The following is a 21,674-nucleotide window of genomic DNA, read 5'->3' as shown; positions in this document are numbered from 1 at the left end:
CCTGTTGGGTTTCTTCTAAAAAGTTCACTGACATTTTTAAGGGAATTTCTTTTTTGTGAGCATTTACTTTTCTCTTGCTGCTTATAAAATTCTCTCTTTTTCTTGATTACAAGCAATGTGTCTTGGGGATGATCATTTTGAATGAACTCTGAGGAGTGAGCTATTAGCTACATGAACTTGGATGTCTAAATCTCATCAGATTTGGGACTTATCTGCTATTGCTTCTTTAAGTACAGTCTCTGTCCCTTTCTCCCTCTCTTCTCCTTCCGGGACTCCAATAATGTACGAGTTGTTTCTGTAAATGTTACCCCATCTTTCACACAGGTTATTTCACACTTGTTCAATAATTTTCTTCTTTGTCCCCTGGCTAGATAACCTCAATAGTCCTGCCTTTTAAGTTACAAAGTCTTCTGCTGTTGTTGATGTTCTCTGCAGCATTTTTCATTTTGCTGCATTTCAATCATTGTAATCTTAAGCAACTGATCCAACCAGTCAATCCTAAAGGAAATCAGTCCTGAATATTCATTGGAAGGACTGATGCTGAAGCTGAAACTCCAATACTTTGACCACCTAATCCAAAGAACTGACTCATTGGAAAAGACCCTGATGCTGGTAAAGATTGAGGGCAGGAGAAGAAGGGGATGACAGAGGATGAGATGGTTGGATGGCATCACTGACTGAATGGACATGAGTTTGAGCAAGCTCCAGGAGTTGGTGAAGGACAGGGTAGCCTGGTATGCTGCAGTCCATGGGGTCACAAAAAGTCAGACACGACTGAGCCACTGGACTGAACTGAACTGAATCTTAAGCAACTAAATTTGTTTGGTTCATTTTTCTGTTTGGTTCCTTCTGTTATTCTCTTTGCCTCACTGCAAAGCTTGAGGGATCTCAGTTCCTTACCGGGATTAAATCCAGACCACAGCAGTAAATACATCAAATCCTAACCACCAAACCATCAACAAACTCCCTGTTTACTTCCTTTTTTATGATTTCTATCTCCTTAAAAAAAAAAAATCTGAATTTATTCTAAAGAATAACTCACCCTAGCTCAACAATTACTGAGCCTGAGCTCTAGGACCTGCAAACCACAAATAGGAGGCAGCCTGCTGCAACCCCTGAAGCCCAGGTACCTAGAGCCTATTCTCCACAATAAGAGAAGCCTGTGCATAGAGAAGCCTGCTCTCCACAAATAAGAGTGGTGCTTGCTTGCTGCAACTAGAGAAAGCCCATATGCAGCAACAAAGACCCAATGCAACCAAAAATTAGAAAGAATAATAATGATGATGAGAAATATTTTTTAATCTTATTTTGTTCATATATTTTCTTCCTGAACTTGTTTTGTAGTTTATCTGAGTTTTCTTGGAGTTCAGTGAGCTCCTTGGTGTGTATGCTTTATTTCATCATATGTCATTTATTTCACCATTTCCCAATGGTGAATAGCCATGTAAGCTGCCCTGGGAGAAGCCCTGGGCATCTTCCCATCCCCAGGCACAGCCTAAAACTACGAACCTGCAAGCATGAGTGTAGTTTGGAGCCTTCCAGAGTCATCAACCAAGTAACCAGGTGGGTCCAGCTCACAACCAGCCCAGCACTCTCAGGTCTTATATTAGTTCAGCAGCTTCTCCATGATCTCCACAATGGAATTGGTGTTGGTAGGGGTTGGGGTGTGGTGTATACGTAATCTTTACTTGGCCACTCCCACATGACAGCTCTCTTTACCCTGAGGAATCATGGCAGGATCACGATTACATTTTCAGTAGTAAACAGATTAAAACAACCTTGAAACAATCTTGAAACATCTGAAAATAGATGTTTTCAAAGAAGCCCATTGGTCTGAAATTCTTCCTCTAAGAGATCAGTTATATCAGACCCCTCCATCCACATTTCTGAAACATAAATAACCAACTGTTCCTGATCTTTCTGTCTACATCCATTCTTCTAGATCCCCTCTGCCTAGGTCTCCACTTTTTCCCTCTTGTCCCACCTGAATACAGGGTGTGGGTGAGCATCAATTTGCCCTCCATCAACTTGAAGATATATATGAGCTGATATAATTCACTTAGAAGGAGAGATATTGGAGAGACAGCAGCATACCTGAAGAAATAGCAGCATCCTGAAGAAATAGTAGGAAGGGATGGAGAGGAAATGAAGGATTTATAAAGATTGGATAATCAACTAGACGAGGGAGAAGAGCAAAGAGGTGTCTGTATCCACTTAAGGAATAAATGAGAGATGAAAAAGGAAGATGTGGCTGTGTACAGTTAGATTTTAAACTGGCCTGTGCACATTTAGGCAGGATAAGGAAAGTTGTATCCATTCTCTCCTACCAGCCAACCTTCCACTTTGAAACTCACACCCAGTCTGGTGCCCGATAACAGGTTACAAACAGGTGATGTGACGTCTCAGGGAGAGCACCCAGGAAAGTTCAGGATTGGGTTTTTTCCCATGAGTTCATCTTGTTAGGAAGGAGTGTGTGAATGTGGACCAAGTTTACATCCTTTTCTAAATAAGAGTGACCTGGAGCATTTGTGATCCAGGGTAAAATCATGCTCTCATTAGCCTCTAAGACAGGTGAGAGAGCAGGTCAGCTCATTCATCTTGTATTTCCTGTAAGGAAAATGGTGTTTGAGGACCAATCCTCTAAAAGCATTTGACATGGAACTTGCTAAATTATCAACACAGCAAAAAGTTACTTTATTCAGAATATTTCATTTTGGACAATTTCCATATAAAACAGTTACAGGTCAGCACTACTCTACTGAAATACAGGCAATTAGAATATCTGAGGCTTCATCTCATATTTAATACAAGATCATGGGAAAGTTACTGGGGGTGTTCCCAGGGTGCTTAGTTCAACGTCATCATACTCAGGGTCCCCTTTCTTCCCCTGGAGCAGCCAGGGGCTCTCTTCTCCTTCCCCAGGATCAGCCACCTCTCTGGAGAAGTTCAGAGAAGAGCCTAAAATAGTAAAGAGAAGTTTGATTAGAACTGAGACATGGGGACAGGACAGAGCCCTACGGTGGAAGGGAGTCAAGCAAGTGGTTATGACAAAGCATCCCTGGGACCCAGGTGTGGGCAGGGAGGCTCAGGCTATTTCACATCAGTTACAGTGAGGATGGATCCCAGCTGGCCTCTCAGATCCAGTTCATGTAGTTTCTGGGGCCTCAGCTCATGTGGAAATCCTGCATCACAGGAGATCTGTGCTCACACAGGAGCCCTGGGAAGACCTGTTTCCAGGCTACACAGTACCAAGGAGATGCCCAACAATAGTAAGAATCATAAAAAGGAATTTAAATCTTCTCCTTTCACAGGTCATAGGTGCAAATTCACAATAAGAGGGAGACTGGAGACAGGAAAAATCTGAATTCCTCACTCACAACCCAAGTCTGCTCTTAGTTGACTTGACCTCTGATCCCAAATGTTCACAAATAGTATCACAGGTGCAGCCACAGATGGCCCCTCCCCAGAGACTACACAGGCCCTCAAATGGAGAAATATTCTTTTCTAGTGAATGAGTGTCTTCTCCTGGCTACTGAAATAACTGGAGCAAATTAGACCTTCAGTTCAGTTCAGTCACTCAGTCGTGTCCGACTCTTTGCGACCCCATGAATCGCAGCATGCCAGGCCTCCCTGTCCATCACCAGCTCCTGGAGTTCACTCAAACTCATGTGCTTCAAGTCTGTGATGCCATCCAGCCATCTCATCCTCTGTCGTCCCCTTCTCCTCCTGCCCCCAATCCTTCCCAGCATCAGGATCTTTTCCAATGAGTCAACTCTTCGCATGAGGTGGCCAAAGTATTGGAGTTTCAGCCTCAGCGTCAGTCCTTCCAATGAACACCCAGGACTGGTTTCCTTTAGGATGGACTGGTTGGATCTCCTTGCAGTCCAAGGGACTCTCAAGAGTCTTCTCCAACACCACAGTTCAAAAGCATCAATTCTTCGGCTCTTAGCTTTCTTCACAGTCCAACTCTCACATCCATACATGACTACTGGAAAAACCATAGCCTTGACTAGATGGACCTTTGTTGGCAAAGTAATATCTCTGCTTTTTAATGTGCTATCTAGGTCGATCATAACTTTCCTTCCAAGGAGTAAGGGTCTTTTAATTTCATGGCTGCAATCACCATCTGCAGTGATTTTTGGAGCCCCCAAAAACAAAGTCTGACACTGTTGCCATTGTTTCCCCGTCTATTTCCCATGAAGTGATGGGACCAGATGTCATAATCTTAGTTTTCTGAATGTTGAGCTTTAAGCTAACTTTTTCACTCTCCTGTTTCACTTTCATCAAGAGGCTCTTTAGTTCCTCTTCACTTTCTGCCATAAGGGTGATGTCATCTGCATATCTGAGGTTACTGATATTTCTCCCAGCAGTCTTGATTCCAGCTTGTGCTTCTTCCAGCCCAGCGAACTGATCACAAATGCTGAGTCTATGATCCACCACCATGGCTTAATGTTAAGGTCACCATGTATCATAGACTTTGTACTTGTTAATGTTAACATATAAACAGAGCTCATCTGAGATTATAAAAATGTTTCACCAAATTCAATACTGCAATATATATTTTTAAATCTCTACCTTTCATGTATCAGTTCAGTTCAGCCACTCAGTTGTGGCTGACTTTTTGCCACTGAATGGACCGCAGCACTCCAGGTTTCCCTGTCCATCACCAACTCCCGGAGCTTACTCAAACTCAGCTCCATCGAGTCAGTGATGTCATCCAACCATCTCATCCTCTGTCGTCCCCTTCTCCTCCTGCCTTCAATCTTTTCCAGCATCAGGTTCTTTTTCAATGAGTTAGTTCTTCACATCAGATGGCCAAAGTATTGAAGCTTCAGCTTCAACATCAGTCCTTCCAATGAATATTCAGAACCGATTTCCATTAGGATTTACTGGTTTGATATCCTTGCAGTCCAAGGGACTCTCAAGAGTGTTCTCCAACACCACAGTTCCAAAGCATCAATTCTTTGGCACTTAGCTTTCCATATAAATATGCTCAATTAATCAATAAATTTCTCTTTTGGCCATGACACAATGCTTGTGGGATCTTAGTTCCTTGACCAGGATTGGACCTGGGCCCTAGCAGTAAAAGCACAGACTCCTAACCACTGGACCACCAGGAAATTCTGTAACCTATAAATCTTAATGCAAGTATATCACATATAAAATGATAAGTTTATGTCACATTAGGGAGACATAAATGCCAAAAGTAGAGTGATTCCTCACTCCTTGCAAGGAATCTAACAGCATTAAAGATGGCATATGGTCAAGATGATGCTATCAAATGTATGAGATTACCTATATTTTGAATCTCTAGGGAGGCCGGGAATTGAGGAGCACAAATTCACCCTTTCCACATAGAAAAATAGTAAATCAGCTGACCCCACTCACCTTTCTGGGAGGACCTCACCCCATCCTCCTTCTCTGGGGGTACTTTCTCCTCACTCCCCTGAGAGGCAGGAAGAGTCCCAGGCACTGATACCTCTTCAGCATCATCATAATTTTCAGCAGGGACATCAGTCCTCTGATCTGGGGGTTCCAAGAGAGACAAGGGGATTTGATGAAACCACAGTAAGTGGGTTGGTCTGGGAAATATCTAAGATCCCCTATGATCAAGAGTTTCTGAATTGCTAAATAGAGGCACCAGTCACTTCTTGATTTAAAAGACTTTTTCTCTAAGACCATGTTTCATTTTGATGTACCCATAAACCAAAACATGATTTTATATATCTTAACATTTCCTGAAGGAAGCTACATATCTCAAAGCTACTCTTATGCCACTGAACATTACTAAAGTACTTCAACAAATTGTGCTTTACAGATGTTATTTTTTAAAACATTGTGTGCCTGTTGTGATTCTGGACACAGAGAGCCCGGCCCCAATGTGAGACATCACAAAACAGCCAGAGAAGGAGAAGGATGGACCCCATCTGGACACAGGGTTGCCTCTGGTCCATCAAAGGAAGACTGTTCCCCTTGCATCTCGTCACTATGAGGAGGGAAACTCTCCTCCCCAAAGCCCAGCCGAGGTGGGTTCACCTCTATTACCTGGTTCAGATCTGTAGTCACTGTACTCCTCACCGTCCCTGGTGTAATATGGCAGTTTAATCACTGAGTCATCTGACAGGAAGCCTAACATGGAGATAAATATCACACAACACACAGAATGACCCTCCCCACACCCACGGGACCTATGTTAAGGTTGGGAAGGGACAGGCCTAGCTCCTGCCATGTAGACAGAGGCTGGGGGCTCATGGGGCTCGAGAGGCCACCCTGCCACTTTGGAGAGCCACCTCTGTGAGCCTGGGGCACATGTGGGGTCTGTGGATGCTGAGAAGACCCACACACCCATTAAGTGGTGACAACCAGAGGTCCCAGGAATGCAGACAGAGACACCCACCTGGGCTACCAAGAAGACTCTCCTTCCGAGTCACAAAGTCATCAAGCTCCTCATACACGGCTTCAGCAAGAGATTCTTCATAGCTGGATAAAGCTGAGAGATCCCCCAGCAGGTCAGAGATGCTGCCCCAGACACCCTAATCCAGCCACCCACCTTCACCTCCCCAGTGCTCACATGGGGGCTGCCAGGACCTCGGCTTAACCTCCCACCCCATTCACCGTGTCAGCACCTTCTCCCTTCATCTGATCTGAATCCACAGCTCAGCCCCAACTTGTCTGGTCTCAAAGGAGAGGACATGACTTATGAGAGTTCACACCCCAGTCCTAAGAACTTCTGTCTATTCAGCCCTTAGAGCTCAGCATGGAGCACATGGAGCTCTACAGACTCAGAACAGAGACCTGGCCCAGCTTCCCCTGTTCACACCTGCCCCATCTCCTGCCTCCACACACTCTCCCTGGTCCCCAGTTCCCCCTGCAGTCCACCTCTGCGCTCTGCTCTCCATCTGAGCAGCTGAGTCACCAGGATGACGAGGACCAGGAAGAGAAGGGCCCCCAGGAAGAGGCAGAGGACCCCAGGCAGGGAGAAGATGCCAGGGAGAGGATTTGAGGTTGTTTTTGTCCCTAAGGAGAACAAGGGAAGAGGGTTGGAGAAGGTCACACAGAGAAACCCCTGCCAGCATTTCCAGGGAGCTCTGGATGATGGCATCCCAACCTCAGACACAAGTACACTAACAGACTGGGCTCCTCTGGGTCTCGTCCTGAGACAAGTCAACTCCACTCTGGCCAGTGTGGCCCCAAGGCAGAGATGGGGATTGTCAGGGAGCTGCCCTGCTGAGACAGCCTCTGAGGACCCAGCTCATCCCTTCTCCTTGGGCTTCAGGAGACAGAACATCAAACAGTCCTGGGACCCGCACCTCATTGATGAAGAGCAACACACAGGGGCAGGTGGGAGATACTTCGATTCTGCAACATGGAAACCAGACTCACTTGGACCCCCAGGCATGAGAACATTTGACCCTGGGAACCAAGGCAGGGGATTTCCCCAAAGTAATGCCCTGGCTCCTCCCCAACAGCCACGAGCTCCTCAGGCTCTTTCTTCTCCTGAGTTGTCAGAGAGCCCACAGAACAGGTCCTCAGAATCTGAGTATTCTCCCCTGTCCGTGGATGGACCACAGTACCTGCTGTAGTCAGGGGCAATGTTGTCCTTGCACCTAAAGAGAAAAACAGCAGTTTGGAGCACGGTGATTGGCCAGAATGCAGGGCAGCCCATTTTTCCCTTCTGAGCCTGAAATCACCCCTCTCAGTCTCCACAGCATCAGTGTCCAGTCCTCCAAGCTCCCCTGTCCTAGATCAGAGCCCCAGCACCAAGATGCTGTCTGGATACAAACTCCCAACCACACCCGGCTCAGCCTGTTACCCCGTGCTGCCCCAGCTCACCCAGGGTGGACCCCGAGCCCCTCACTCACCAGAGCACCTCACACCAGCATCCTGCTCGTGCTTGCAGTCGCTCTGCCCCCAGGGCTCTGCAGCACAGTCCCACAGGGAGGACTCCCGGCCCCAACACCGCACCTCGTCCAGCCAGATGCTCCCATTTCCAGGGCCAAATGCCGCGGCCCGCAGGGCTTCCAGGGCCCTGCCACAGCCCAGCTGCTGACACACCACTTCAGCCTCTGCCAGGCTCCAGGAGTCATCGCACACGGTGCCCCAGGAGCCGCTGTGCCAGACCTCTACCCGCCCTGAGCACTCGCTGTCTCCTCCCCTCAGCCGGAGCTTCTCTCTGTCTGAAAAGGCAGCAGCCCCTCCTGTGACTGCCCTGGTCTGAGGAAGGAGCCCCTGGGAGCCATGGGGAGGGGGCAAGGCCGACATACCTGTGCAGGGGGCAGCAGTTGGACAGCTCTTGGGTCTTCTTCCTGCAAACAATGAACAAAAGACTGAAAATACATATACATAAGAATTGAAGCTGATAGAAATAAATACAAATTCAAAACAACACACACACACACACAATGAGGGTAAATAGAACCTGTCATAAAATATCAAAACTTGTATATTCTTTCCAGATCATCCTATCAAACCTCCTACCCACTCTATGCAGAGAACCTCTGAGAAAATGATGGCAGGACCTCTGTGAGGGGGTTGCTCATTTTCATGGTCAAAGACTTTACCACCTCCCAGTTTACGGGGTTTAATTGTAGGGAAAACATCATCAATAAAAGGTCTAACAGTTTAATGCCTCTTTGGCCTCAAATGGAAAAGACAAAGAGATGAAAAAAGAGAGGCAAGGAAGGGAATGAGCCTCTGCTTTTGAAGTATCTCTCGCCACATTCTTAGCTGTGGGTTTGTGTATGTGGAGGGGGAGGGAAGGAGAGAAACAGAGAGAGAAATGTAGAAGGAATAAAGTGCTTTGGTTTGACTATTTGTCGCCCTCCCCAACATTTATTTATTTCATTCAACATTTACTATCAAAATCTCAATTCCTAATATAACAGTATTTAGTGGTAGAGCCTTCTCAAACTCTTCCAAAAACAAAAGAAAGGAACACCTCCAAATTCACTTTATGAGGCCAACATTATTCTGATACCAAAGCCAGATAAGGACACCATGAGAAAAGGAAATTATGGGCTAATACTCTGATAAATATAAGTGCAAAAATCCTCAACAAAATATTAGAAAACTGAATTAATTTGACAATGTGTTAAAAGAATCATACACCATGATCTAGTGATATTTGTTCCAAGGATGCAAGGATAGTTCAACATTCACAAATTAATCAATGTGATACACCAAATAAACAAAATGAAGATAAAAATCGTATCCTTAAAGGATGAAGAAAAAGTGACAAATTCAACATCCATTTATGGTAAAAATTCTTTTACAAAGTAGGTATAGAAGGATTTCATCTAAGCATAATTAAGGCCATGTGAGAAATTCACAGCTAATATCATACTTGACTGTAAAAAAACAAAAGCTTTTCCTCTGAAATCAGACACAAGACAAAAATGTCTATTTTCACCACTTTTATTCAACTTAGTTTTGGTAGTCCTATCCAGATCCATCAGGCAATAAAAAGAAAATCAAGATATCCAAATCTGAAAGGAAGAGGCAAAATTGACACTATTTCCAGATTGAAAAATGAAAGTGTTAGTCACTCAGTCATGTCTTGTCTCTTTGTGACCCCAAGGACTATAGCCCACCAGGCTCCTCTGTCCATGGGTTTCTCCAGGCAAGAATACTGGAGTGGGTTGCCATTTCCTCCTCCAGGGGATCTTCCCAACCCAGGAATTGAACCCAGGTCTCTTGCATTGCAGACAGATTCTTTACCATCCAAGTCATGAGGAAAGAAACTCCCAAACACTAAAGACTTCACCAAAAATATGAGAACTAATACAATCAGTAAAGTTGTAGAATGAAAAATCTATATACAAAAATCAGTTGCATTTCTACACACTAACAACAAACTGCCATAAGGAGAAAACAATTCTATTTACATTTGCATCAAAAATGGATAAAAAAATCTAGTAATAAATTTAACCAAGATTGTGAAAGACCTGTACACTGAAAACTATAAGACGTTGATGAAAGATACTGAAGATGACTCAAATAAATGGAAAGATATTCTGTGCTCGTGGATTGGAAGATCTAATATTATTAACATGCCCATACTACCCAAAGCAATCTACAGATTCACTGCAATCCATTTCAAAATTCCAATGGAAATTTTCACAGATACAGAACAAACAATCCTAAAATTTGCATGGAATCACAAAAGATGCTGAATACCAAAGCAATCTTGAGAACGAATAACAAAGCTAGAGGAGTCATGCTTCCTGATTTCACACTACATTACAAAGCTATATTAATCAAAACAGTATGTTGTTGGTATAAAAATGGACACAGAGATCAATGGAACAGAATAGAGAGCCAAGAAATAAACCCACATTTCTATGGTCAATTAACTTTTGACATGGAAGCCAAGAATATACAGTGGGGAAAGGACAGTGTTTTCAGTAAATGGCATTGGGAATACTGGACAGTCACATGCAAAAGAATGAAACTGGACCACTATCTTATACCATTCACAAAAATTAACTCAAAATAGATTAAAGACTTAATCACAAGTCCTGAAGCCATAAAATTTCTACAGAAAAAAAAAAAAAAAAAACAGAAAATAAAGTCCTTGTTGTCATTCTTTGTGATATTTTTTGGATCTGACACCAAAAGCAAAGGGAGCGAGAGTAAAAACAAGCAGTTGTGATGACATGAGGCTAAAAAGCTTCTGCCCAATTGAGGACACCATCAACAAAGTGAAAAAGCAACCTATGGAACTGGAGAAAATATTTGCATATTATATTTCTGTTAAGGATTATTATGCAAAGTACACAAGGAACTCAAACAACTCAGTAGCAAACAAAAATCTGATTTTTAAAAAATGGGCAGAGAACCTGAATAGACATTTTCTTAAAGAATACGTACAACTAGCCAATAGGTACATGAAAACGTGCTCAACACTACTAATCATCAGAAGATACAAATCAAAACCACAACGAGATATGACCTCATATCCTCTAGAAAGGCTTTTATCAAAAAGAAGAAATAACAGGAGTTGAGGAGAATGTGAAGAGACAAGAAAGCTTTTGCACAGTTAGAGGGAATGTAAGTTGATGCAGCCCCAATGGAAACAGTATTGAGGGTGCATCAAAAATTAAAAATAGAACTGCCATATGATTTAGGAATTTCACTTTGGGATATTTATCTGAAGAAAACAAAAACACTAACTTGAAAACCCAATGTTCACTGCAGCAACATATGTTCAGTTGCTAGGTTGTGTCTGACTCTTTGCAACCCCATGGACTGCAGCATGCCAGGCTCCTCTGTCCTTCACTAACTCCCAAAGTTTGCTCAAATTCATGTCCACTGAACTGGTGATGCTATCTAACTATCTCATCCTCTGTGGCTCCCTTCTCCTTTTGCCTTCAGTCTTTCCCAGCAGCAGGGTCTTTCCCAATGAGTCAGCTCTTCTCATCAAGTGGCGAAAGTACTGGAGCTTCAGCTTCAGCATCAGTCCTTCCAAAGAATGTTCAGGGTTGATTTCCTTTAGGGTTGATTGGTTTGATCTCCTTGCTGCCCAAAGGACTCTCAATTCAATTGTGGTGTCCAAGCATCACAATTCAAAATCATCAACTCTTTAGAATTCAGCTTCTTTATAATCCAACTCTCACATCCATACATGACTAATGGAAAAACCATAGCTTTGACTATATGGATCTTTGTCAGCAAAGTGATGTCTCTAGTTTTTAATATTCTGTCTAGGTTTGTCATAGCTTTCCTTCCAAGGAGCAAGCCTCTTTTAATCTCATGGCTGAAAACAGCATTGGCAGTGATTTTGGAGCCCAAGAAAAGAAAATCTGTCACTGTTTCCACTTTTCCTTGCCATGGGGCCAGATGCCATGATCTTAGTTTTTAGAATGTTGAGCTTTAAGGCAGCTTTTTCACTCTCCTCTTTCACCCTCAACAAGAGGCTCTTCAATTCCTCTTCACTTTCTGCCATTAGAGTGGTATCATCTGCGTATCTGAGGTTGTTGATATTTCTCACAGCAATCTTGATTCCAGTTTGTGATTCTTCCAGCCAGGTATTTCCCATGATGTACTCTGCATATAAGTTAAATAAACAGGGTGACAATATACAGCCTTGACATACTCCTTTCCCAATTTGGAACGAGTAGGTTGTTTCATGTCCAGTTCTAACTGCTGCTTCTTGACCTGCATACAGGTTTCTCAGGAGGCAGGTATGGTGCTATGATATTCTCATCTCTTTAAGAATTTTCCACAGTTCGTTGAGATCCACATGGTCAAAGACTTTAGTGTAGTCAGTGAAGCAGATGTTTTTCTGGAATTCTCTTGCTTACTCTATGATCCAGGAAATGTTGGCAATTTGATATCTGGTTCCTCTGCCTTTTCGAAACCCAGCTTGTACATCTTCGAAGTTCCCAGTTCACTTACTGCTGAAGCCTAGCTTGAAAGACTTTGAGTATAACCTTGCTAGCATGTGAAATGAGCACAATTGTGGGGTAGTTTGAACATACTTTGACATTGCCCTTCTTTGAGATTGGGATGAAAACTGACCTTCTCCAGTCCTGTGGCCACTGCTGAATTTTCCAAATTTGCTGACATATTGGTTGCAGCACTTTAACAACATCATCTTTAGTATTTTATAGCAATATTTACAAGAGCCAAACAATATAAGTCTTCACTGATCGATGAATGAATAAAGAAAATGTAATGCAGATATATATCCACCCATAAAAAAGAAGAAAATCTTGCCAGTTTCAACAACATGAATGGACATTGAGGGCATTATGCTAAGTGAAACAAATCAGAGAAAGAAAACAACATATGATCTCATTTATATGTGTAATCTTAAAGCAAAAAGCAAGTTCATAGATGCTGAGTAGTTCGTGGCTGCCAGAGGTGGAGGATTTGGTGTGGGCAAAGGTAGTCAAAAGGTATAAACGTGAGTTATAAAATTAATAAGTGAAGAGAGCATGGTGACCATAATGAATACCATATTGTCTATTTGAAAGATGGTGAGAAAATACACCTTAAACATTCTTATCATATAGGAAAAATATTTAGCTACATATATGGTGATGGATATAACTAGACTTACTGCAGTGATCATTTATCAATATACAAAAATTCATAACCACTATGTTGCAATGGCAAACAATAGTTATGTCAATTATATCAAAAATTTTTAATAAAGAAAGTTTGAAACATGTGGATCAAATTAGCTCCATCCAAAATTCATTTTATAAACTCAACTTAAACCCATCACTTAGATTTTAAAATATGAAATCTCACTAATAACATCCTACAGGGTTGGGACAGACACAGAAACAGACATAAGTCACCTGCACATGAGATGTAGGCTTCCTCCTTTGGAGAGCATGAACTGTATTTCCAAGGGTCAGAAGGACACTGCCAGAGAGAGGTATCCGTCTTCCGACATTGGATTAGATCTACCCACCGGGGTCTAGAACCTTCCCTGAGACCAACAGAAGAGTTGAGACTTCCACTGTCCCCACAGCCAAGCTGTCTGCAGATGATGGACACGGTGACATCGTCCATGGGGCTGCGGCAGACACTGCCCCAGGTCCCGTTGTAGAAAACTTCCAGCCACCCAGCACACAGCTGGTCCTCGCTCACCATCCTGAGGGCCAGGAACTCTAAGATTGAAAGAGAGGAGACAGACACAGTGAGCACTCCACTCAGTGCTCTGGGTTTTCCTCTCTCCCCAAAATTGTGAACATTTATCTGTGACCCAGCTGAGGAAGCAAATCCATTAGATGACCAGAGTGAAACTTGTCTCTTTTCTATCTGACTTTGTCAATTTGTGTCTGTCTTTCTAAATATTTCTACCACCATGATGTAGTGGATATGAACTGAGAGGAAGACCAACCTGGACACCTGCAGGGAGAGGGAGCTGACTCCTGCTTCCTGACAAAACATCTAAAAGAGTGTATGAAAGGGATGTGATGTGGACAGTGTGGAGGCAGATGGAATAATGGATCTGTGACTGTTTCCTTATCTGGCAAAAGGGACTTTTGATTAAGGTAAGGACCTTGGGATGGTGAGATTAACCTGAAATATGGTGGATTAACCACCTGAGCACAGCCTAATCACATTCTTAGACTCACTGTCCTTTAAAGGGGAATACTTTTCTTCAGTCTGGCTAGAGGGAGATGTGAATATGGATAATGGTTAGAGAGGTGGAGCGTTGGTCGTCTGATGATGAACAGAATGGGGTTATGAGTGAAGGAAGGCAGGCAGTTTCTAGAAGCTTGACAGGAAACAGACTCCCAGAGGCTCAGAAGTGTTGTGGCCCTGCTGATACCTTGATCCCAGTCCAGTGAGATCCCTGCTGGACATCTAAGCTACAGAAGTGTAAGGAAATAAATATGTTGTTTTAAACCATTAACTATGTGGCAATTTGTTACAGAACAAACAAAAATTAGCACCGTGGCTTTAAGACTTCTCTACCATATGTACCAGAAGGGTGAGCCCTGATTTCAAGAAAAACTGTGAGAAAAGGCTCTCACAGAAAAACTGTGAGAAAAGGCTGCCAGGAAACACTATGGAGAAGAAAGGACCAGATTGTCAGCTGCTGCAGGAGGAAATAAAAGCACCTCATCTTCTTGTCTGCTGGAAAGACAGGCTCCATGGAAGGAAGCCTCCTTCTCTGGTCCTTTCAGCATCTCTCCCTTGGGGCTCAGATCCCCGTCCTCCAGGGCGCCATCCCTCCCCCTGCCAGTGGACAGTGTGCAGCGCAGACCTGAGCAGATGACCCCCGCGTCCTCCTTGTGTCTGCAGTCATGCCGCCCCCAGCCCCGGGAAGGGCACCTCCACACATGGGACTCATTTCCTGTGCAGTTCAGGTCGTCCAGCCAGATGGGCCCTGATCCTGCCCCAAAGTGAGCAGACCTCGTGGCATTAAGGGCTTCTCCACAGCCCAGCTGCCTGCACACCACGCGGGCATCGTCCAGGTCCCAGCCGTCATCACAGATGGTGCCCCAGGAGCCCTGGTCAAGGATCTCCACTCTCCCGGCGCAGGGACTGGCTCCACCCACCACGCGGAGCTGTCTGCTGTCTGAGGAGAGATAAATGGGACAATGGGGCGTCGACCTGGGGAATGAGAAGGGTCTTCTGTCCTGTGGGACCCTCACCTGAGCAGTTGGGAGCACTCTCCTCTGAGGCTGCAGACCCTGCCGGTTCAGACACGGAGTCGTTGCACTGGGGCAGCACCTGGGTCTGATTTCCTGAAGAAACAGCAATGATTAGACGGTTGCAAGGGTTGAACAACAGGAAACTCAGTTAAACTAAATAATTTTTGGGAGGGGAGGGGAATTTGGGGGAAAATGGATACATGTATATGTATGGCTGAGTCCCTGGCTGTACACCTGAAACTATAGTAACACTGTTAATCGGCTATACCCCAATATAAAGTAAAAAATTTCAAAAAAAAAAATAATAATAATATTAATAATGACCCAATGATGGAGCTGAGATGAAAGCTGCAACATACCAGTAAAGTTATCATAATTTTAGTACTTCCTTTCTCTATGAAGAGCCCTGATACTGACAAGGCCACAATTCCTGTTTTAAGCCAAGCTTTGCCTTAAGAATGGGTTTAAATAAGTTGGTCTGTCCTTAAATCTATCCCTTAAACAGAAGAAACAAAACAAGATCCTTTCTGAAGGATTTGTACAATTTCTCATCTACAGTGTTTGTGTTTTTAAAAATATGTATATATAAGAGATTTCATGGAAAACCAAGAGGAAAAAAAAACATTAGAAAATTTCCCAGGGTATTTGGCTCTTAGAGTTACCTAACAGATAATTTATTTTATTTATTTTTATTAATTTTTATTTGAGTATAATTGCTTTACAATATTGTGGTAGCTTCTGCTGTACAGCAAATTTAGTAAGTTATACATATGGGCTTCCTAGATGACTCAATGGTAAAGAATCTGCCTGCCAAACAGGAGACTGCGGTTCCACCCCTGGGTTGGGAAGATCCCCTGGAGAAAAAAATGGCAAGCCACTCCAGTGTTCTTGCCTGGGAAGTACTATGGACAAAGGAACATGGCAGGCTGCAGTCCAAGAGGTCACAAAAGAGTTGGACACAACTCAGCAACTAAACAATAGCAACAACATACACACACACACACACACACACACACATATATATATATATATATGTATGTATGTATGTATATCCCCTCTTTCTTGGATTTACGTCCTATTTAGGTCACCACAGAACACTGAGTAGCGTTCCCTGTGCTATACAATAGGTTATTATGTGTGTGTGCATGCTAAATCACTTCAATCGTGTCCGACTCTGTGACACTATGGATTGTAGCCCGTCAGGCTCCATGTCTACGAGATTCTCCAGGTGATATCTATTTTATACTTAGTATCAATAGTGTAGGGCTTTTGAGTCTGGTGGCTCATACGGTAAAGAATCCACCTGCAATGCAGGAGACCTGGGTTTGATCCTTGGGTTGGGAAGATCCCCTGGAGAAGGGCATGGCAACCCACTCCACTATTCTATCCTGGAGAATCCCCATGGACAGAGGAGCCTGGAGAGCTACAGTCCACAGAGTCACAGAGAGTTGGACACGACTGATGGACTAAGCACAAAGCACAGCACATCAATAGTATGTATATGCCAGTCTCAATGTCCCAATTCATCCCACTCTTCATTTTCCTTCTTAGTATCCATATATTTGTTATCTATGTGGTGTTTCTATTTCTGCTTTGCATTAAGTTCATCTCTACCATTTTTCTAGATTCCACATATAAGTGATGTTATACAATATTTGTTTTTCTCTTTATGATTTACTTCACTCTACATGACAATCTCCAAGTCTATCCATGTCTCTGCAAATGACACAACTTTTTTTCCTTTTTATGGCTGAGTAATACTCCATTTTATATATGTATCACATCTTCTCTATCCATTCCTCTTGTGAGGGACATTTAGGTTGCTTCTGTGTCCTGACTGTTGTAAATAGCACTGCAGTGAACATCAGGATGAATGCATTTTTTTGAATGATGATTTTCTCCAGGTATATGGCCAGGAGTGGGATTGCTGAGTCCTACAATGGTTCTATTTTTAGTTTTTTGAGGAACCCTCCATACTGTTCTCCATAGTAGTTGTGCCAATTTACATACCCATATGTAGGAGGATTCCCTTTTCTGTGCATTCTCTCCAGCATTTATTGTTTGTAGATTTTTTTAATGATAGACATTGTAACTGGTGTGAAGTAATACCTGACTGTAATTTTGACTTGCATCTCTCTAATAATTTGTGATGTTGAACATCTTTTCATGTATTTGTTACCCATCTGTATGTCTGGAAAAATGTCTATTTAGGTCTTTTTCCCATTTTTTCATTGGGTTGCTTGGTTTGCTGATATTGAGTTGTTTGTGTATTTTGAAGATTAATCCCTTGTCAGTTGCTTCATTTGCAAATATTTTCTCCCATTCTGAGAGTTGTCTTTTTGTTTTGTTTATGGTTTCCTTTTCTATGCAAAAGCTCTTAAGTTTAATTAGGCCCTACTTGTTTATTTTTGTTTTTATTTTCCTTACTCTAGGAGGTTGGTCAAAAAAGACCTTGTTGCAATTAATGTCAAACAGTGTTCTACCTATGTTTTCCTCTAGGAGTTTTATAGTCTGACAGAGAATTTAAATAGCCATGATTAAAGTTCTCAAAGAATTAACACAATGTGTATCTTGGCAGAGAAATGACAACAAAATCAAATGAAAATTCTACAGCTGTAAAAGTTAATAACTGAATTAAGAACTAGAGAAGGCGTGTATCAGCACATCAGATCAACATAAAGTAGAAACAGTAAAATGCAAGATCAGAGGATAAATATTCCTCTATTTAGAAATGCTAGTAATATGGTAAGTGCCTGTTTAATAATACTGTATAACAAAATTTCCCCCAAACTTAGCAGTTGAAGGGCTTTTTTTTTTTTTTTTTAATTTTGCTCATGATTTCCTGGGTCAGTAATTTGGGAAAGATTCAACTGAACTGTAGTGTTGGAGAAGACTCTTGAGAGTTCCTTGGACTGCAAGGAGATCCAACCAGTCAATCCTAAATGAAATCAGTCCTCAGTATTCATTGGAAGGACTGATAATGAAGCTGAAACTCCCATACTTTGGCCACCTGATGCAAAGAACTGACTTATTGGGAAAGACTCTGATGCTGGGGAAGACTGAAGGCAGGAGGAGAAGGGAACGACAGAGGATGAGGTGGTTGGATGCCATCATCAACTCAATGGACAGGAGTTTAAGTAAACTGCTGGAGTTGGTGACGGACAGGGAGGGCTGGCATGCTGCAGTCCATGGGGTTGCAAAAGGTCAAACATGACTGAGCGGCTGAACTGAACTGAGACTTACTGTGTGTGCTTAGTCACTCAGTCATGTCAAACTCTTTGTGACCAAACAGAGTGTAGCCCACCAGGCTCCTCTGTCCATGAGGGTTCTCCAGGCAAGAATACTGAAGTGGGTTGCCATGCCCTTCTCGGGGGGATCTTCCCAACCCAGGGATCAAATCCAGGTCTTCCACAATGCAGGCAAATTCTTTATCATCTGAGCCACCAGAGAAGGTTCAAGACTTATTGAAGTTACAATAATTGAGAAAATGTGGTACAGGTGCAAGGATAGAAAAATGATACAGTGGAACAGAATAGAGAGTCTAAAAGAAGTGCTCAGACATATGTGCCCTTTCACTTATCACAAAGCTGACACTGCAGTGGGGAATAGTCTTTTCAGAAAAAAGATTCTGAGTCAACTGGATGCCCATATGAAAACATGACACTTGACCCTATCCTACACAGATATAATCCTAGAAGCAGTGTACAATTATATGCAAAAGATAAATAATTACACTTCTGTGAGATATTCTCAGAGAACATTTTTGTGATTTTGGAGTAGACAAAGTTCTTTTCAGAAGGATATAAGGACCTCTGTGGACTGGAACAATGGACTGGTTCAAAACTGAGAAGGAGTACTTCAAGGTTGTATATTGTCACTCTACTTATTTAACTTCTATGCAGAGTACATCATGTGAAATGCCAGGCTGGATGAAGCATAACCTGGAGTCAAGATAGCTGACAGAAATATCAGTAATCTCAGATATGCAGATGACACCACCCTTATGGCAGAAAGTGAAGAGGAATTAAACAGCCTCTTGATGTAAGTGAAAGAGGTGAATGAAAATGTTGGCTTAAAACTCAACATTCAAAAAACAAAGATCATGGCATTTGTTCCCATCCCTTCATGCAAATATATGCAGAAACAGTGGTAACAGTGACAGACTTTCTTTTCCTGGGCTCCAAAATCACTGCAGATGGTGACTGCAGCCATGAAATTAAAAGATGCTTGCTCCTTGTAAGAAAAGCTATGACCAACCTACATAGCATATTAAAAAGTAGAGACATTACTTTGCCAACGAAGGTCCAACAAACCTTTGGTTTTTCCAATAGTCAAGTATGGATGTGAGAGTTGGACCATAAAGAAAGCTGCGTGCTGAAGAATTGATGTTTTTGAACTGTGATGTTGGAGAAGACTCTTGAGAGTCCTCTGGACCGCAAGGAGATCAAACAGTCAATCTTAAAGGAAATCAATCCTGAATATTCATTGGAAAGACTGATGCTGAAGCTGAAGCTCCCATTCTTTGGCCACATGATAAGAAGAACTGACCCGTTGGTAAAGACTCTGATGCTGGGAAAGATTGAAGGCAGGAGGAGAAGGGGATGACAGAGGATGAGATGATTGGATGTTATCACTGACTCAATAGATATGAGCTTGAGCAAGCTCCAGGAGATCATGAAGGGCAAGGAAGCTTGGTGTGCTGTAGTCCATGGGGTCGCAAAGTGTCGGACATGACTGAGTGACTGAACTGAACTGACTGACTGAAGGAGCACTACATGTACAGAGAAAAAGTTGATAAGTCAAACTTAAGATTAGCAACTGGCTCATTGAAGTACAGCATACCATTAAGAAAATAAAAATATAAGACCAAAAATTAAACACACAAAAATTATAAAAAATATTTCTGCCAAAAGTCATCGTCATGGTAATTTGCACCATTGTAATAGTCAAGAACTGGAAATAAACTCAAATCTCTGCCATCACTTGAATGGATCAGTGTATGGTCATGTGATCATTCAAAGGAATACTATATAACAATAAAAATGAATAAAAATGTTGCCATAAACAACATCATGAGTGAATCTCAAACACAGTTTTGAGTCAAAGACATTAGACTCAAAATAAAACATACTGTATGGTTTTACATAAAGTTCACAAACTGACAAAATATTCTATGGCAGTACAAGTCTTAGGTAAGCAGTCTTCCCTGGAGAGGAGGAGGACACAGCTATTGGGAGGCAATAGTGATTCTGTGGTGCTGTGAATGTTCTCTTTGTAGATCTGGGTTGGGGAATATGACCTAGGTGTACACTTATTGTTTGTACTTTGTTCTCTATTATTATCCTTAAATAATAATGTTTCATAAAAAATATTATTCATCTAGGCATTTCTTTCCCTGACATAGCACTTCTTAGCATTTCTTAGCACTTATTTCCCCTGAAAAAATGAGTGAACAATGAGAATGTTATGGAGCAGGACCTTACGGAGCCTTCTCAGGACAGCCTACCCTTGTGTCCTCCACGTGCCTCTGTTTGTAGAAAAGCCTAGCCAAAGAATAAATTTAATCACAGAAATGAACAAAAATCAGAAACGAAGGAAAACAGTCAAATAGGACAAAATAATAATAGTTTGAAAGTGAAAATGACATCGCTCAGTCGTGTCCGACTCTTTGCAACCCCATGGACTGCAGCCTACCAGGCTCCTCCGTCCATGGGATTTTCCAGGCAAGAGTACTGGAGTGGGCTGTCATTTCCTTCCCCAGGGGATCTTCCCGACCCAGGAATGGAACCCAGGTCTCCTGCATTGCAGACAGATGCTTTACAGTCTCAGACACCAGAATTCTAGCTTGTGCTTGATCCAACCCTACGTGTAGCGTGATGTACTCTGAGTATAAGTTAAATAAGCAAGGTGACAATATACAGTCTTGACATACTCCTTTCCCTATTTGGAAACTGTCTCTTGTTCCATGTCCAGCTCTAACTGTTGCTTCTTCTTGACCTGCATACAGATTTCTCAAGAGGCAGATAAGGTGGTCTGGTATTCCCATCTCTTGAAGAATTTTCCAAAGTTTGTTGTGATCCACACAGTCAAAGGCTTTGGCATAGTCAATAAAGCAGTAGATATTTTTCTGGAACTCTCTTGCTTTCTTGATAATCCAATGGATGCTGGCAATTTGATGTCTTGTTCCTCTGCCTTTTCTAAATCCAGCTTGAACATCTGAAATCTCATGGCCCATGTACTGTTGAAGCCTGGATTGGAGAATTTTGAGCATTACTTTACTAGCATGTGACATGAGTAGTTGTCACACACTACAACTACACAAACTGTGCTGTAGTTTGAGTGTTCTTTGGCATTGCCTTTCTTTGATATTGGAATGAAAACTGACCTTTTCCAGTTCTGTGGCCACTGTTGAGTTTTCCAAATTTGCTGACATATTGTGTGCAGCACTTTCACAGCATCATCTTTTAGGATTTGAAAGAGCTCAACTGGAATTCCATCACCTCCACTAACTTTATTTGTAGTGATGCTTCCTAAGGCCCATTTGACTTTGCATTC

The 21,674-nt window shown here is 42.5% G+C and overlaps 1 protein-coding gene across 2 annotated transcripts in view; it reads right to left on the bottom strand.

Moving 5' to 3' along the window:
* Positions 1-2,666: 2,666 nt before the first annotated feature.
* LOC147372816 (antigen WC1.1-like) overlaps positions 2,667-21,674 on the bottom strand; it is a 44,284-nt gene continuing 25,276 nt past the window's right edge. The window contains exons 5-15 of one of the 2 annotated variants that reach the window (XM_086402103.1): positions 15,120-15,212; positions 14,729-15,043; positions 13,308-13,622; positions 8,265-8,306; positions 7,863-8,177; positions 7,575-7,607; positions 6,880-7,017; positions 6,398-6,490; positions 6,046-6,129; positions 5,389-5,526; positions 2,667-2,958 (exon numbers count right to left, since the gene is read on the bottom strand). In XM_086402103.1, the coding sequence (XP_086258229.1) occupies positions 2,813-2,958; positions 5,389-5,526; positions 6,046-6,129; positions 6,398-6,490; positions 6,880-7,017; positions 7,575-7,607; positions 7,863-8,177; positions 8,265-8,306; positions 13,308-13,622; positions 14,729-15,043; positions 15,120-15,212 (1,712 nt within the window). In that variant the 3' untranslated portion in view covers positions 2,667-2,812. The remainder of the gene's footprint in view (positions 2,959-5,388; positions 5,527-6,045; positions 6,130-6,397; positions 6,491-6,879; positions 7,018-7,574; positions 7,608-7,862; positions 8,178-8,264; positions 8,307-13,307; positions 13,623-14,728; positions 15,044-15,119; positions 15,213-21,674) is intronic. The other variant, XM_086402104.1, reaches the window with a different exon arrangement.

This window comes from Bos grunniens, chromosome 5 (assembly GCF_055505025.1).
Source record: "Bos grunniens cultivar Pamir isolate PY7600 chromosome 5, Bosgru_T2T1.0, whole genome shotgun sequence".
Taxonomy (NCBI): domain Eukaryota; kingdom Metazoa; phylum Chordata; class Mammalia; order Artiodactyla; family Bovidae; genus Bos; species Bos grunniens.
Note: the sequence above shows the minus strand (reverse complement) of the source record. Positions and strands in the feature narration are given on the sequence as shown.